Here is a 15408-nt window from a genome sequence, read left to right as displayed (position 1 = left end):
ATTGCAAGTATTTCTCAGAGAAGCTAAAGAGACTCCAATAGAACCATCTGGTCTTATTATGCTCTTCGTTTTTGTCACGGAGGGTTGAAGCAAGTTCTTCCAGTTGCTCAATATAATTCATCCTTGCGAGCCATCGTGTAACTGTCGGGGCAGATTGTGATTTCCCCATACCAGGGATGCAAGCTTGAGCTGCGTTGAGCAGGTTCTTAAGCAAAGATTTGTGGTACCTCTTCTTGGATAGTGGTGCAAGATTAAGCAGTATTGTGGCTGGGTTATGTAGGGAAATGTCAGTAAATTTTTGTATAAGTCATAGCACAGGTTGCCAGAAAGTGCAGAGCTTAGGACACTCCCAGAAAATGTGTAAGAGTGCCTTCGGACGAGCCACATCACCAGCATTGATCGCTTTGTTGAGGAAACAACTTGGAAAGGACTAATGGGGTTCTATACGAACGTGGGGGGGGGGTTTGAAACAACCATGAGGTTCCAGGAGGTATTTGTAAGAAGTAGAACACGATCCTCAAATCGGGTACCTTCCTAGACATAGCTCTTCAAATGCATGCAATTCTCTGGGGAACAGTGTATGTTTTGGCAAAGGTTGCAACAACAGTGGATTTTTTATGACATGAACAGTTTCAATTTTCAATTGCACATTTGAAAAAAAATAAAGAAAAACATTTTGACTTGCCTATAAAGTTCCATGTCTTGTAGTAAAGTACAGGACACAGGCTGAGTATTCATAGACTCTGAGTTATAGGCTCCTACCTTTAGGTGATTGGACATTGGCAAAGCTTTTGAGGACATGCCCCCTCAGCTTCTCCCTACAACCCTATCGCACTCTGAGTCAGTCCTCAGTTTTCTAGCAAGCAATGTAGAGTAGTAGCATGTGTCCTGTACTGTACTCTAAAACCTGAGATGTCCGCAGGGAGTAAATGAGAAAGGTAGGTAGCAACTTGAATGCAAAGGAACACCCACTGACCTGGTGTAGAGGACGTGCAAATGCACAGGAGTCTTTTCCTTTAGAGTGTAATCTCTAGCAATCAGCTGCCTCATCTATCTACCAACGGTCGATGTGAAAGCAGGATGTCACTTGAGAGGTCTTGAAGATGAAGTGAAGAGCAATTCCTTTTGGGTGTTTTGGAGCAGAGCACAAAATGTGGAAGGACTAGGTCTTCATTGAGGTGGAAGACTGATGCTACCCAGTTATATATCTGTGTACCAGGTTCTTCTGGACCAGTTTGATGCAATAGGAATTGCCGGCTTATTCTTTTGCTCTATTTTGTATAGCAGGCAAGGTAGAATGAGCACTGAAGGTAAGCATATATTAGTCTCAACTGAGGCCAGGAGATTATGAAGGCATCCGATGCCAGTGCTAGAGGATTCTTATTTCTTATCCATAAAAAGAGGTAGCTTGTAGTTGAATCTGGAGGCCAGGAGATTTGTATCCAGAGGCACCCATTTCTGACATATCAGGTGGAGGTTGTTGTGAAGAAAGACCCATTTCCTTTGACTCAGGTCAGTGATGGCAAACCTTGGCACCCCAGATGTTTTGGAACTACACTTCCCATGATGCGCATGCACTCTGCAATGTAGTTGAGCATGAGAAAATGTAGTTCCAAACATCTGGAATGCCAAGGTTAAGCATCACTGATCTAGGTAGGGTACGGCTAAGGTAAGCCACATTCCAATTGTCCAATACTGGGATGTAGACAGCAGAGATTGCTGGACAGTGCATCTCTGTCCATGAGGTGATTTGGCTTGCTTCCTTCAAAGTTGCCAGACTCCTGGTGCCCCTTTGGTGGTTAAGTCTGGTAACTTTGTCTAATTGTAACACTAGAGCCCCACTCCAAAGTATGTTGGTGAGGAGCTTCGCTTTCACCAATGATCATGTTCCCTGGTTACAGTGAGAGACTGGAAAAATCCTCCAATGAAGCAAAGACTTCCCCACTGTTAAGGCTTGGTTGGCGATTTACCAAGCTAGGCAATTCCTTGATTGGCTGAACAGGAGTATGGGTAGGTAGAGAAAAAAACACATTTGTTCCAGGTCAACAAGATGTTGTGCTGGAGAGGTCTCAAATTAAAATGGATGAAGTAGGCTACTATGAGGCTTAGCACTCTTGTGGAGGATCTCCTTGAGGGATATCTCTTTGACCTCAATTGCAGTGCATGAGAAATGTCTTCTCTGTAAGGAAAACCCTTGTGTTGAATGTGTCCAGAATCAGACCCAAGTATTTCAGGTGAAGGGATAGCAGATTTTTGGAAGTTGATCATCCAACCAAAAGCCCAGAGCATCTGAATTGTCCTGTGGACGTTTGCAGAAAGTTTGAAGGGAGAAAAGATGCTCTGCGTTCCTACAAGGGCAAGACGAGGAGGATAGGCCAAATGGAAGTTTGATGAACTGATGGTCTTCTACTGATGAGCTGAATAAATGGGAATATGCAGGTAGGTAGATGGCAGATTTTCCCCTGGTCTCAGAGAGGCAATAAATTATCTTGCACATTCAATGCGAAATTTTTGAATTTGAAGGAAATTTGTTGAGGATTTTAAATCCAGACTAGGACGAATTCCCCCTTGTCTGGATTTGGTACAGAGAACACGTTTGAGTAACATTCTTTGAACCAGTCCTGTTGTGGTACCAGGCAAAATGACTTCCTGGGACTTGAGGTGGTTCAGAGCATTTTGAAAATCGAAGTGTCCTAGGAACGTTTTTGGATAATTTGAAAGAAAGTGTTGAGGTTGTAGAATTTTGTACCCCATTTGAATCCAGCAATTGAACCTACAGACCTGAGATGTTTGTGACCCAGAGAGAGGCTAATAGACCCCCCCCCCCCCCACCCCACTGTTAGGAGTGAGGCAACCCTTCACAAGGGCTCTAGGAAAGGCTTAATGAGCCAAGCCTTGCACTGAACAAAAAAAAAAAAAAGGGCTGAACTTAGGATATGAAGTTGAAGCCTGGTTAGAGCAGATAAGTGCTCTGTGTTTTGGGGAGCTAGGGGCTCCTGCGGAAGGTGGTTTTGGAATCTTCCAATGTGGAAGCGGAAATAAAACCTTCCGACCTGTGAGCTCTTTGTTGGTCTCTTTGTACCCGAATACAATACAAACAAGAATAAGCTCGCACAATGTCAAGGCTTTTGTGGATTCCCATGTCCACCGGTTGAGGGTTGTGGTTCCCTGTCTATGCGCTCCTGGCTTGGTCGGCTTGTTCGGCACCCCTGGCTAATATCTGGGGCCCTCCATCTTGACAGTCCTGAATATATATTCATGGTTCGTTCACATGTTGTTTGTGAGATATATACTGTGTGTGCTTTGTATTTCTTTGTAGACGTATTCTGCTCCCCAAACTCCTGAAGAAGTGAAGACCATGAAAACATGTTGAGGAATGTTGACTGTCCGCATGTTCCTCAAAGTTAAATATTAAAGTAACCTTGTGATATATTCGCAACTTTGGTGTATGATAGAATATAGGAACTGCACTTCAGTCTGTTGGGAGCTATGCTATTGTATGAGCATTCTTATTTATAATGTTTAATGCGTTCAATCATTTTTCCTAATGGTTTGTAATAGACAGATACAGAGTGGCTCTGTTGCTCTAGGAAGGCGCCCCTTGCTCGCTCCCTGGGGCGTGCATCCCGTGTGCTCAGTGGTCACTGTGTCCTTCAGATACAGCCAATCACAGATCGTGGTAAAAGGCCAATCACAACAGACAAAAGGAAAACTTTTCCCCTTCACAATGGGGAACTTTTAACACCTATACCCTTTTTCAACTGTCAGACCAAAGGTGTGGTCTACCTGATGTCTTGTGAATGTGGAGTATTTTATGTTGGAAAGACCAAACAGGAATTTTGGCAACGCATTTACAAACCCCTTTATAGTATGCAGATAGGGAACTATTACCCCTCTATAGGGAGACATGCGGTTCTAACACACAATGAGAGTACCCAGAGTTATGTTCACTGCTCTCTATTATGTACACATTCCTGATCAAGGGGGAACTGGAACAAAATCCTCCTCCAGCGAGAGCAGAGATTCATTCTTAGACTACAAGCCACAAGGTCCCCTGGTCTTTAAAAAGAGGACTATAAAGAGATGGACTCATTAGGATTCTTGTCAGGCAAAACCCATTAAAATAAGGTTGGTTTCTCATGACCCAAAATAGATTCAAGCCCCTTGGTTTTCTCCCTATTGGTCTTTATGATCTTTGACGTTATTGTGTATACAGCTCACCTGGAGCCAATCTCCCATCATAGACCCTCCAATTGGAATCAGGGAGGGTCTATATAAAATTGTCGTGTACCTGGGTGTCTTCGAACTGGGTCCCACAGCTGCAGTCTTGCCTGTTGTGCCACAGAGGAGCTCTGGAGTTATTGCAATATTTTCCCAGCTTGATTCATTGCCTTGGACTCACTAGCTGCACCTGCTGCCAGCTGCAGACAATGTACAATTAAGCAGCCCATAAATAGCAGCACTTCCTGTTACTCAGTGCCTGTTTGTTTGAACTTGCGCCCTGGGTGTATTGATAGCGCTGTGATTTTGACTACCGTGTATTGAACCTCTGTCTGAATTCTTGACCACTCTCCAGCCTGCTGATTTGGTACTTCACCGCCAGTTCATGTACGACCTACGCCTGCCTGACCATTCTTTGGATTTCGATTTTGTACCGCTTTGCCTGATATGTTGCCAACTTTACCTGCCTGACTAAGTTTTCGGCTGAATCCTCAGCATACAAGCTCCACTTCAAACACTACCTACCACAGGTACCTTACAATAAACTCCATCTCTATGGGCATTAAGTCAGCCCTCGCTGGCAGGTATACACGTGAATTTGCACAAAAAAAAAAAAACGGTGGGCTATGTGAGTATCACAGATATTTCTTTGTGTGCATTCTTTTGTTATTGACTTTTTGGAATATCTTTTTTTTCCCTACCCCTTGGATGGCTATATATTTTTGCTTTTTCATTTGAGCTGGTGTATTCAGAGCCCCTTGAGGGCATGCCATTCTTTCTGCTTTACCAATTAAGCATTTCACCAACAATCAATCCATTCCACTGTGTCTTCCATATGGGATTATTTGGGGAAAGATGAGCGACTCATTTCCCCCCCAAGGTATTTTTTCTATACATACAGTATTATCTGATTGGTTTTGAGTTAAGTTTTAAATACCAAGAATAACCTATATATTAGCCTTAGGGTCCCTGCTCCCCAGTATATATTCGTTGACAATACAGCTGGGAATCGTTTTAGTTATATACCCACTAACACATCGAGAACAACAACTAATCATTTTATGGCTTGTAAATGACAGCCCCCCAAATAGGGGTATCTGTCATCGCTCCATGGGGCAGGAGTAACTCATTTTTGTGGAACTATCCAATAAGAACATATGACTAGTCAGGTATACTCAGTAAAAATTCTGCTTATAGACACTAGGTGCATGATTATACACTATGCACCTAGTGTATAACTTGATTGAAACATTTACTTTTACTTACAATTATTATTGGGGATCATTGGTGCAGGTGTGCCTCCCTTCCTCAGCTTCTCTTGACATAGTTCATTGCAAGCAATTTTGGGCTCTGCTGCACAGGTGGTCAGAATGATCTGAGAGAAGTCTTGGATGTTGTTTTTATTCTGTCTAGTTCCAAAATCTTGTTTCCTATTGACTAAAAGGCAATTCTTTTTTGTGGGTATTCCTTTTTATATAATGTAACTGAGTCATAATATCTTAAATCATATACTTCCCAACAGGGGTCAAGTCCTGGGGAAAAAAAGTGTGGGAACTCTCACCCAAGATCCACTCCCCTCACCAAAAAAAAAAATGAAAAAAAATGATACGCTCATATGCACGAACGCTTCAAAAGTGGTATTTTTCATCCAATTTTCATGTTGTGTATATGAAGCTTAACTGTTAGTACATAAAAAAACAATCCTCAATAAACATAAATACTGTAATTCTCTGAATAATCAGCATTCATTCAATTGTGCTTCCATGCAAATGTGAACATCATGTTCTGATCTTTATTGGGGAATTTTATTTTGTATATAGAGTGTTTGTGTGGTGAGTTTACACTTTTCATTGTACAGAGTTTGGATAACACAGGGTGAAACGGAAAGGTCATAAATTAACTGCACATTACCTGGACAGAATGCTTGGGGAGATAGTGATGTGTTCCTGCTTAGGAGATGTATGTTAGCTTGGGGGGGCTGCAAACTCTGTAGGGCTCCAACACACACTCGCTGCTATTCCAACCCTTCACATATTTCCACATAAACTTCCCTCCTGGCATTAAACTTTGCCAGGTATTGTGCTCAGCTTACCACCCCAAACTGATGTTCCTCCCTCAGCTCACCTCTCTCCCTGCATGTCCTGTGAGCAGAATAGCTGATCTACCCATCAGTTAGACCTAGACCTGATCTACCCATCAGCTAGCTGTGACTGACAGGTAGATCGAAGCGGAAGCTGTCATGAGGCCCCCTACTGGCAATGCCAGAATGGGAAGGTGTTCGGCACTTACCATTGCGAGCTGTGTCGGCAGCTGCTGGTGTAGCACCTGCCACACAGCTTGCATACTTCAAAGTCTTGCAGGACACGGCTGCTAATGGGAACTGAGTTCCTGTTGTGGAAAAAGTACAGGAACTCCGTTCCCATGCGTTCCCGCAGGACTTGAGCCCTGCTTCCCAATTTAGATAACACAGTCCCCCTGATAAAAAGACTGCGATTTGTTTGATTGAAATGCATTGGGGCATTTCTTTCTTTTTAGCAGGATCAACATGAAAGGAAATTCTTGTATAAAGGTTATACATGCCTTATTTAGTGTCCAGCTGATAGGCCACAGTAGGATAGTATGCAACCAGAGATCATATTTAAAACCTTTGCCGATCTTAACTTTTGCTTAATAACATTTTTATACTGACATTTGTTTTATTTTTTATTTTTTTTGCATTAAATGCCTGGGAGAATTCCCTCCCTTTTTTTATTTTTTTTGCATCACAGCGGCCCTTTACTACATGATCAACTGGTCAACGTGTAAACAGACCGTGTAAACAGCTGATTAAATCGGCAGTACTCTCTCTTCTCACGCTGACAGCATGTGGAGAGCCGGTAACCGGTAATTCTGATAGGGACATGTACACAGATAATCATGGTATGGATTATCCGTGCAGCTTCATCAGTGCACATCAATGAAGGAGAAAATTTACTTTTTTGCAAAATTTTACAGAAACTAAAAAGGAACATTTTTTTTTTTTTCAAAATATTCCATCTTTTTTCACTAGTTTAGAAAAAAAATAAAAAACAGAGGGGTGATTAAATATCACCAAAAGAAAGCTCTGTCTCAAAAAAAAAGAAAAAATATTTAATACAAGTACAGTGTTGCATGACTGCACAATTGTCATTCAAAGTGTGACAGTGCTTAAAGCTGAAAATTGGCCTGGTATAAGTGCCCAGTAAGCAAGTGGTTAAAGATGAAGTAAAGGCCATTTAAAAAAAAAAAAAAAAATGCAAGCAAAGGCATAATGAGCTAGTATGCATAGCATACTAGCTCATTATGAATAACTTACCTGAGAACGAAGCCCCCAAAGCGGTCCTCCGTCTTCATCTTCGCCGCTGCCATGTATCCCGGAGTGACTTCCGGGTCTCGCTGCTACGGCGCTGTGATTCGCCAGAGCTGCGATGACGTCACTCCCACGCATGTGCACGGGAGCCGACACAAGCGGCATATCGCCGTGATCTGCAGCCTGCTCAGTGCGCCTGCGTGCCGCTGTTTACGGCGCGCATGCGCTGTAGACAGCGGTGCCTGTCTTTTTGTAAATATCTCCTAAACCGTGTAGGTTTAGGAGATATTTCTTGGACCTACAGGTAAGTCTTAATCTAGGCTTACCTGTAGGTCAAAGTGGTTTGTATGGGTTTACAACCACTTTAACAGACGTGTTGCATGCGATATCCATGATGGTACCAAGAAAATCCATATGCCTCACAAATTGTAATGTTTTGATAGACTCCAGGATGTGGTGCTTATTTGTCCTTTAAAATTGTCATCTTGCCACACACAGCTTCAAAATTCTAGATGTGGGTGGCCCTGTTGGCACATACTAGCTCGACAAAGTGCAACTGAAACTGAAGGAAGCGGGTGAAAATGTCAACCCAATAGTGACTGCAACATATCAGCTAGCAGTTTGGGTGGTGCGGCTGCCTTAATACAATAGCAGTCAGTGAAGATTCCTTCATCCACACTACTCAGCATTAATGGAAGAATTTGATTTTTTTCTCTCGTTCAGCCTGCTGGCTGAAGGAGAGAAATCAAGCCATGTATGCCTAGCTTTAGATAGGCATAAAAAGTGGTTGCAAAAAGGAACATAGTAGAGGGAATAAAGCTAACACTTTTTACTCCCATTTGTAGAATAAAGTGACATACATACCAGCACCCTCATACAAAATAACTGCTTTCCAGCACTGACCTTGGTATTGTCTGCTGCTGACTACATCAATGCTGTGTCAGACCTGGAACACAGCGTGCTCTGTACGAGTTTTGTGAAAGAGCAAGACTTTTAGCCCCTGATTTATAGCACTAACCAAGAGGAAAAAAAGTTGCCCAGCGTCCTTGCAGGTTCTGGTTTCAGATTCAGAACCAAAGTGTTTTATCTATGAGATCACTTCTGCTTAGCCCAGTATTACGTGGAGCAAAGTGAAGAAAATTATGTAATTTTGGTGCATTCCCAGCACTGGAAGTTGCATGTGTTCAGCCACGCAAAATTCCATGCCCTACACCTGGGTACATGGTCTGGCAAGATGGAGGCACCAGTTCCTTTATAGAGGAGACTAGGTGCCCCAAAACCTACTTCATCCTTGCCTTGACTTAGAGCAGGCAGAGGGATATACCTCAGGGCCCCCTGCAGCCAAACTTGAGCATAGGAATTGTATAAGGCTGTAAAGCAGGGATATGCAATATGCAATTAGCGGACCTCCAGCTGTTGCAGAACTACAAGTCCCATGAGGCATAACAAGGCATAGCAAGACTGACAGCCACAAACATGACACCAAGAGGCAGAGCATGATGGGACTTGTAGTTTTGCAACAGCTGGAGGTCCGCTAATTGCATATCACTGCTGTAAAGGCTACCTTTTTTAAACCACTTAAAGCATACCTGCTAGGTAAGGCTTAAAATAGGAAACCCTGCAACTTTACCAGGGAAGACAAAAAATAAAAAAAACATGGGCTGATAAGAATAATCTTCTCACATCCTATCCTGACAGCAACATGAACACTGTGAGGTTAATCCTTTTAATCTTTTCTGGGCGTTTCCTGTCCCATTCACGGGGGAGACGCAATCTATTGCTTGACGGTTGTGGAGGATGGGGAAATGAGTGCCAGTGTTATATTAAAAAAATAACATCTCACCTGAGCCTGGAACAGACAGTTTGGTCCTCATGTAAGGAGGGGGATTCACATTCGTTCCTTTAAAAAGAAAAAGTAGAATGTTTCAGATATACTATAAAATAAGTCAGTCAGTGACCATAAAAGTTTCCCTAAAGCCATTTTGAATTTTAGTCATGAATAGTGGTGAGGGACTGGAACCCATCTAAGGTTTTTATTGTAGTCTGTGTTCTTCTTAGCCCTTGTACACACGGACGGACATTCCGACGGAAAATGTCCGATCGGACCGTGTTGTCGGATAATCCGACCGTGTGTGGGCTTCATCTGACTTTTTCCGTCGGAATGTCCGACCAACAAAGTTTGAGAGCTGGATATAAAAATTTTCTGACAATATGATCCGATCAGACTTTGTCAGATCGTTTGTAGAGAATTCCAATCGGACAAAGTGCAACGCGCGCTCAGATCAAATTCCTACAGCAAAGCTATTGGCTACTAGCCTGAACGCAGTCCCGTCGTAACTAAATTACATCATCACGTTACGAACGATCGGATTTTCCGATAACTTTGTCCGACCGTGTGTATGCAACACCAGTTTCGGGCAAAATCCGATGGATTTTGTTGTCGGAATGTCTGACCGTGTGTACAAGGGCTTAGAGAGATTCACTCTACCATTTGTCCTGAAGACCATAGTCATTGGTTGAGGAAAAATTAGCTCATTAGAACAGTAATAGAAGTGTAATCCTCAATTAGGTAACACACTTCACTTTCATGCAGACTCTACAGAACAGACAGTCAAGGAAAACCTCCCCAACTCAGCATATAGAATAAAAAAAATGGAGTTTTAACTGCTTCTTCAGCATTTTTTTGTTCTGTAAATTTACGAGACTCAGAAAAAAATAAAAAAATAAAAACCCCATTAAGGTCTCTTGCACACAGGGTTGTCTGATCAGGTCCACCTGTCAGTTTTTTAAGCGGACCTGATCAGACCCTCAAGTCTCTTCTATGCAGTGGCGGATGTCTGCCAACACCCACTGCCATCCGCTACAAAAACAGACTGATGGTGGTCCTATTCCTCATCCGTCTGGCAAATCGTGGTGGTCCGTTTCCATCCGCATGCCCCATAGAGGAGGAAAGCGGGTCCATTCCGTCATTCACCTGCTCAGTGGGGGATCAGCGGAGAGATCCCCTGCTAAGCAGATTCCCCTTAGCAGAGGCGCCCATGTGAAAGGTGCCCAACAAACAGCAAGAGAATTTGGACTTGCAATGGATTTTAGTTTTACAGTTTACTTTTGCCTGATCTAATAGTTACTTTCACATACCATTATAAATATATATAGGATGTGCACAGTAAATAGATCTCAAATTAAATAAATAATGAACCAGTGATATCTAAATGCTAAAACACATATCATACTATGGATAATATAGTTAAAGTGCCCAGTGCATAACTGTATTACAAATCAAAGAAATAGACACGGAGACATATCTCTCTCTCTAAAAATTATATATATATATATATATATATATATATATATATATATATATATATATATATATATATATATATATATATATATACACATATACACACATACTGTGAGGGGTTAGCTCGGCAGCGGGTGTGTGACTCCCTGGATGGGTTCACAACACAAAATCAGGCACAGCAGACAGCGTTGTAGGTGGAAACAACAAAAAGGTGCGGTTTATTTATGCTACATGCAGTGAAAAATATAACAGCCAAACAAAAAAAAAAAAAAACATGAAAATAAATCCTGGTCAGCTTGACCTCTAATTTCACACATAGATTCCCTATCCAACAACTGAGTGCAGCCTTGTGCTGCACCAGTCCCTGTCTCTGTCTCTGTCAAAGTCTCTGCGACTAGGGATTCCCTATCCCTCCAGGCTTTCAGCAGATTGACGTGATAGATCTGTTCCGGCTTTCGCCTTCCTGGCTGTCTAACTCTGTAGTTCACCTCACTAATTTTTTCAATTACTTCGTATGGACCTTGCCATTTGGCCAGAAATTTGCTTTCAACCTTAGGGACTAGCACCAAGACCCTATCCCCCGGGGAAAAAGTACGGGTCTTGGCCCCACGGTTGTACACTCTCTGCTGTGCTAACTGCGCTTGGGTCAAATGTTCCTTTACGATTGGCATTACCTGTGCAATTCTATCTTGCATCAGGGCGACATGCTCAATCACACTCCTGTGAGGAGAACTCTAATTTTCCCAAGTTTCCTTGGCTATATCCAGCAGCCCTCTTGGGTGTCTCCCATAGAGCAACTCGAAGGGTGAGAAACCCGTAGAGGATTGGGGGTACCTCCCTAATGGCAAACATCAGATAGTGTATTAGACAGTCCCAATTCTTTCCATCTCTATCCACCACATTCTTTAACATTTGTTTTAGGGTTTTGTTGAATCTTTCAACCAACCCATCTGTTTGGGGGCGATACACAGATGTACGCAATTGTGTCACTTTGAACAACTTGCATAGTTCTTTCATAACCCGGGACATAAAAGGTCGTACCTTGGTCCGTAAGCAGTTCCTTACAAATACCCACGCGGCTAAAAACAAGAGCTAGATCTTTGGCTATGGTTTTGGCCGAGGTATTTTGAAGAGGAATTGCTTCCGGATAACGGGTGGCATAGTCCAATATAACCAAAATGTACTGATGCCCCCTAGCGGACTTCATTATCGGACCTACCAAATCCATTGCGATCCTCTCAAAGGGGACCTCAATGATAGGAAGAGGTACCAGCGGGTTACGGAAATGTGGCATAGGTGGCGATTTCTGACACAGGGCAGGAGGAACAATAATTTTCTGTTTCCTTCATGACCCCAGGCCAATAGAATCTCTGCAATACCCTCTCTCTGGTTTTCTCGGTCCCCAGATGACCTCCCAGAATGTGCCCATGGGCCAATTCTAACACCAACTTCCTGTAAGGTTTGGGCACCACAAGTTGCTCAATGGTTTCTTCTGCCCATGCTTCATGCACACAAATAACAGCCACCTTGTTCTTCCCAGAGAACTCTGTAGTAACTAATTCAGCTTTTATCAATGTTACCAGGCTATCTGAATCCAGCAACACATCAACATTTCTACCATTAATACACATTTTACATAAATGTTTCTCAGGTCCTCGAATGGCAGTGCATGCAACTGTCGCAAACAGCGACTGACATCTCTCCCTTATAAAGTCACATTGCATAGCCTCATCCACAACTGGGCAATTGGCTGCAATATGTCCCTCTTGCCGGCAGCAGTAGCAAATAATCTTTTTCGCTGCCTCTTGCAGCCTGGGCTTCCCGGGCTGCTCCCGCCAGACCTTAGGTAGAACTCCCACCCTCTCACTCTATCCACCCTCACCCCTTGGAGTCATCTTACTCGCCACTGTGATCTGGTCTTAGGGTGGAAAGTCTGAGTCTCTGGAAGAGGTGGTCAGGTTCTCTGTAGCCAAGTACCTCTCAACCAGATCCACAAGTTTATCTGCATTTTCTGGGTCTCCATGGCTTATTTTTTGGATGGCAGAAGGAAGAGCTCTCAGGAAACGATCCATAACAACACCTTCCACAATGTTTGGTGCGGTCAAAGTCTCTGGCTGCAGCCACTTCCTGCTCAGGTGAATGAGATCATACATTTGAGACCTGGGGGGGGGGGGTTTCCAACCTGAAAAGTCAAATTATGCACACGCTGAGCCCGGACGGCCAGGGTGACACCCAGCCGTGCCAATATTTCTGATTTTAGCACCACATAGTCTTTTGCTTGGTCAGGCTCTAGGTCATAATAAGCTTTCTGCGATTCCCCAGTTAACAGAGGGGCCACCAGTCCAGCCCACTGCTCCTTAGGCCACTTTTCCCTTTCAGCAGTCCTTTAAAATGTGGTCAAAAAACACCTCCGGATCATCCTCTCCAGTCATTTTTGTCAGTAAACGGCTCACACCAAAGGATGCGGTATTAGTGTAACCACTTGCCTCATTGGTCTGTGGACGTTGCTGTATTAATGTCTCTATTTGCTGTTGAAAACTCTGCTCTTGCTTCTGCAACAGGTCTATGAAGCGGGCTTCAGATTGCTGCTGGGCTTGTTGCTGAGCTTCCAGACTCTGCAGGTGAGCTTTCTGCTGAGCTTCCAGACTCTGCTGCAAAGTTGCATTTGTCTGCTGCTGGGCTGCAAGGCTCTGTTGTTGATCTGCAAGGCTCTGTTGATCTGCAAGGCTCTTTTGTAAACCCGCATTTGTTTGCTGCTGATTTTCATTTGCTAGAGCCAGCTGTCTCAGTATCTCCTCCATGCTGGCCTTAAAAAAAAAAAAAAAAAAAAAAAACGGCCCGCATTCTCCACCAACTGTGAGGAGTTAGCTCGGCAGCGGGTGTGTGTGACCCCCTGGATGGGTTCACAACACAAAATCAGGAACAGCAGACAGCGTTGTAGATGAAAAAAACAAAAAGGTGCGGTTTATTTATGCTACATGCAGTGAAAAATATAACAGCCAAACAAAAAAAAAAAAACACACATGAAAATAAATCCTGGTCAGCTTGACCTCTGTCCATGTCTCTGTTGTAGAGGATTGCCACACAGGCGTTAAATCACCGCACAGAACAGGTGTCACACTCCCCAGTCTATACAAACACAAAACTGGTTCCAGGATGGAGCTTCTCCCTAAGCATGCTGTTTTTTTTTGTAGAGGTCTTAATGAGCCCACTTACTTCAGCTGGGCTCATTAACTCTTCCCCTACAGGACTCCCAGCACCCCCCTCTATTTGTACAAGTCCGCATAAAGCCTGAATCTAGGGCATACACATTTTCCATCCTGGATACAACCAGGTGATTTTTACCTGCCTGCTGTCACTATACATACATTATATATATATATATATATACACATACACACATACACACATATACACACACACACACACACACATTTTTATATTTTTTTTCTCTAGAGAGATACACACACACACACACACACACACACACACACACACACACACTATATCAAAAAGTGCTTCTGTGGTTTCATACAGTGTCCAAATAAGTCAATAATGACCGTGCTTTCATAACTTTCATACAGTGTCCAACTATGTCAATGATGACCGTGCTGAAAACTATGCTGTAGGTGATTTAGATCATATAACAAAGCGCTCATGTACGTAGTGTAAGGGATCTTCCCGGGGTAGGGTGTGTTTGGACACAGTTCACAGCAGACTTGGAATTTATAAAGCAGATCTTGGCGTTTATTCGTGGTACAAACAGTCCAGCAAACAAAATATACAGCAACACCGTGCTTTCTAAGTACAACAAAAATAAAAGTCCTAGCCCGGCTGGGCGCTTACTAACAGGTTCTGCTCACCTATCTGACACTTACAAACACAGCGTCTTTCGCCTGGATATCGCAGGGTGAGTTTTAGCTCCAGCAGTGGCTGTGCTTGCAGCTTCCTTCAACACACAGATTGTTCATTCCCTGGCTGAGAGCGAACACCTGCAGACCCTACAGAGCCTTTAGCTTCCCAGGCTAATTAGGATCAAAGCTCACCTGATCCAAAACCCAGAACTGGATCGGGGGATGTGGAATGACAGGTCCCTCTACCAAACCTACCTGCCATTCCATATAAACCCAGGCCCGGCAAAATTAAATAACAACTCAGCAGCACATCGCTGCTGAGAAACTGATCCCTCCTGGATTTACCATCTCACACTGTGTAGCAACCTAGGTGAGATGTACACCCCCTCGATCACTTCTCCAGTGACATGTCTACATATCCCCCCCCTCTTTTTCAGACCGGAGGGCTGAGCCTTTTGTCCCCACAGACAACTTACCCTTGACAATGCGTCAGCATTTGCCTGTAATTTCCCTGGCCTGTGTTCCACAGTGAAATTAAAGTTTTGTAGGGAGAGAAACCATCTAGTCACTCTTGCATTTCTCTCCTTGTTTAACTTCATCCATGTTAGGGGGGCATGGTCTGTCACCAACTTGAATTTCCTGCCTAGCAAGTAATACTTTAAAGATTCTAGGGCCCACTTTACTGCCAAACATTCTCGCTC

At 43.4% G+C, this 15408-nt stretch overlaps 1 protein-coding gene across 5 annotated transcripts in view; it reads right to left on the bottom strand.

Moving 5' to 3' along the window:
- FAM13C (family with sequence similarity 13 member C) overlaps positions 1–15408 on the bottom strand; it is a 247721-nt gene that overhangs the window by 189101 nt on the left and 43212 nt on the right. For all 5 annotated transcript variants that reach the window (XM_077454123.1, XM_077454128.1, XM_077454127.1 and 2 more), the window contains one exon: positions 9393–9449. In XM_077454123.1, the coding sequence (XP_077310249.1) occupies positions 9393–9449 (57 nt within the window). The remainder of the gene's footprint in view (positions 1–9392; positions 9450–15408) is intronic.

Source organism: Lithobates pipiens, unplaced genomic scaffold, assembly GCF_037356315.1.
Source record: "Lithobates pipiens isolate NorthernLeopardFrog02 unplaced genomic scaffold, aLitPip1_a1.2 Scaffold_25, whole genome shotgun sequence".
NCBI lineage: Eukaryota > Metazoa > Chordata > Amphibia > Anura > Ranidae > Lithobates > Lithobates pipiens.
The sequence above is the reverse complement of the archived record's forward strand: the minus strand, read 5'-3'. Positions and strand labels throughout refer to the sequence as shown.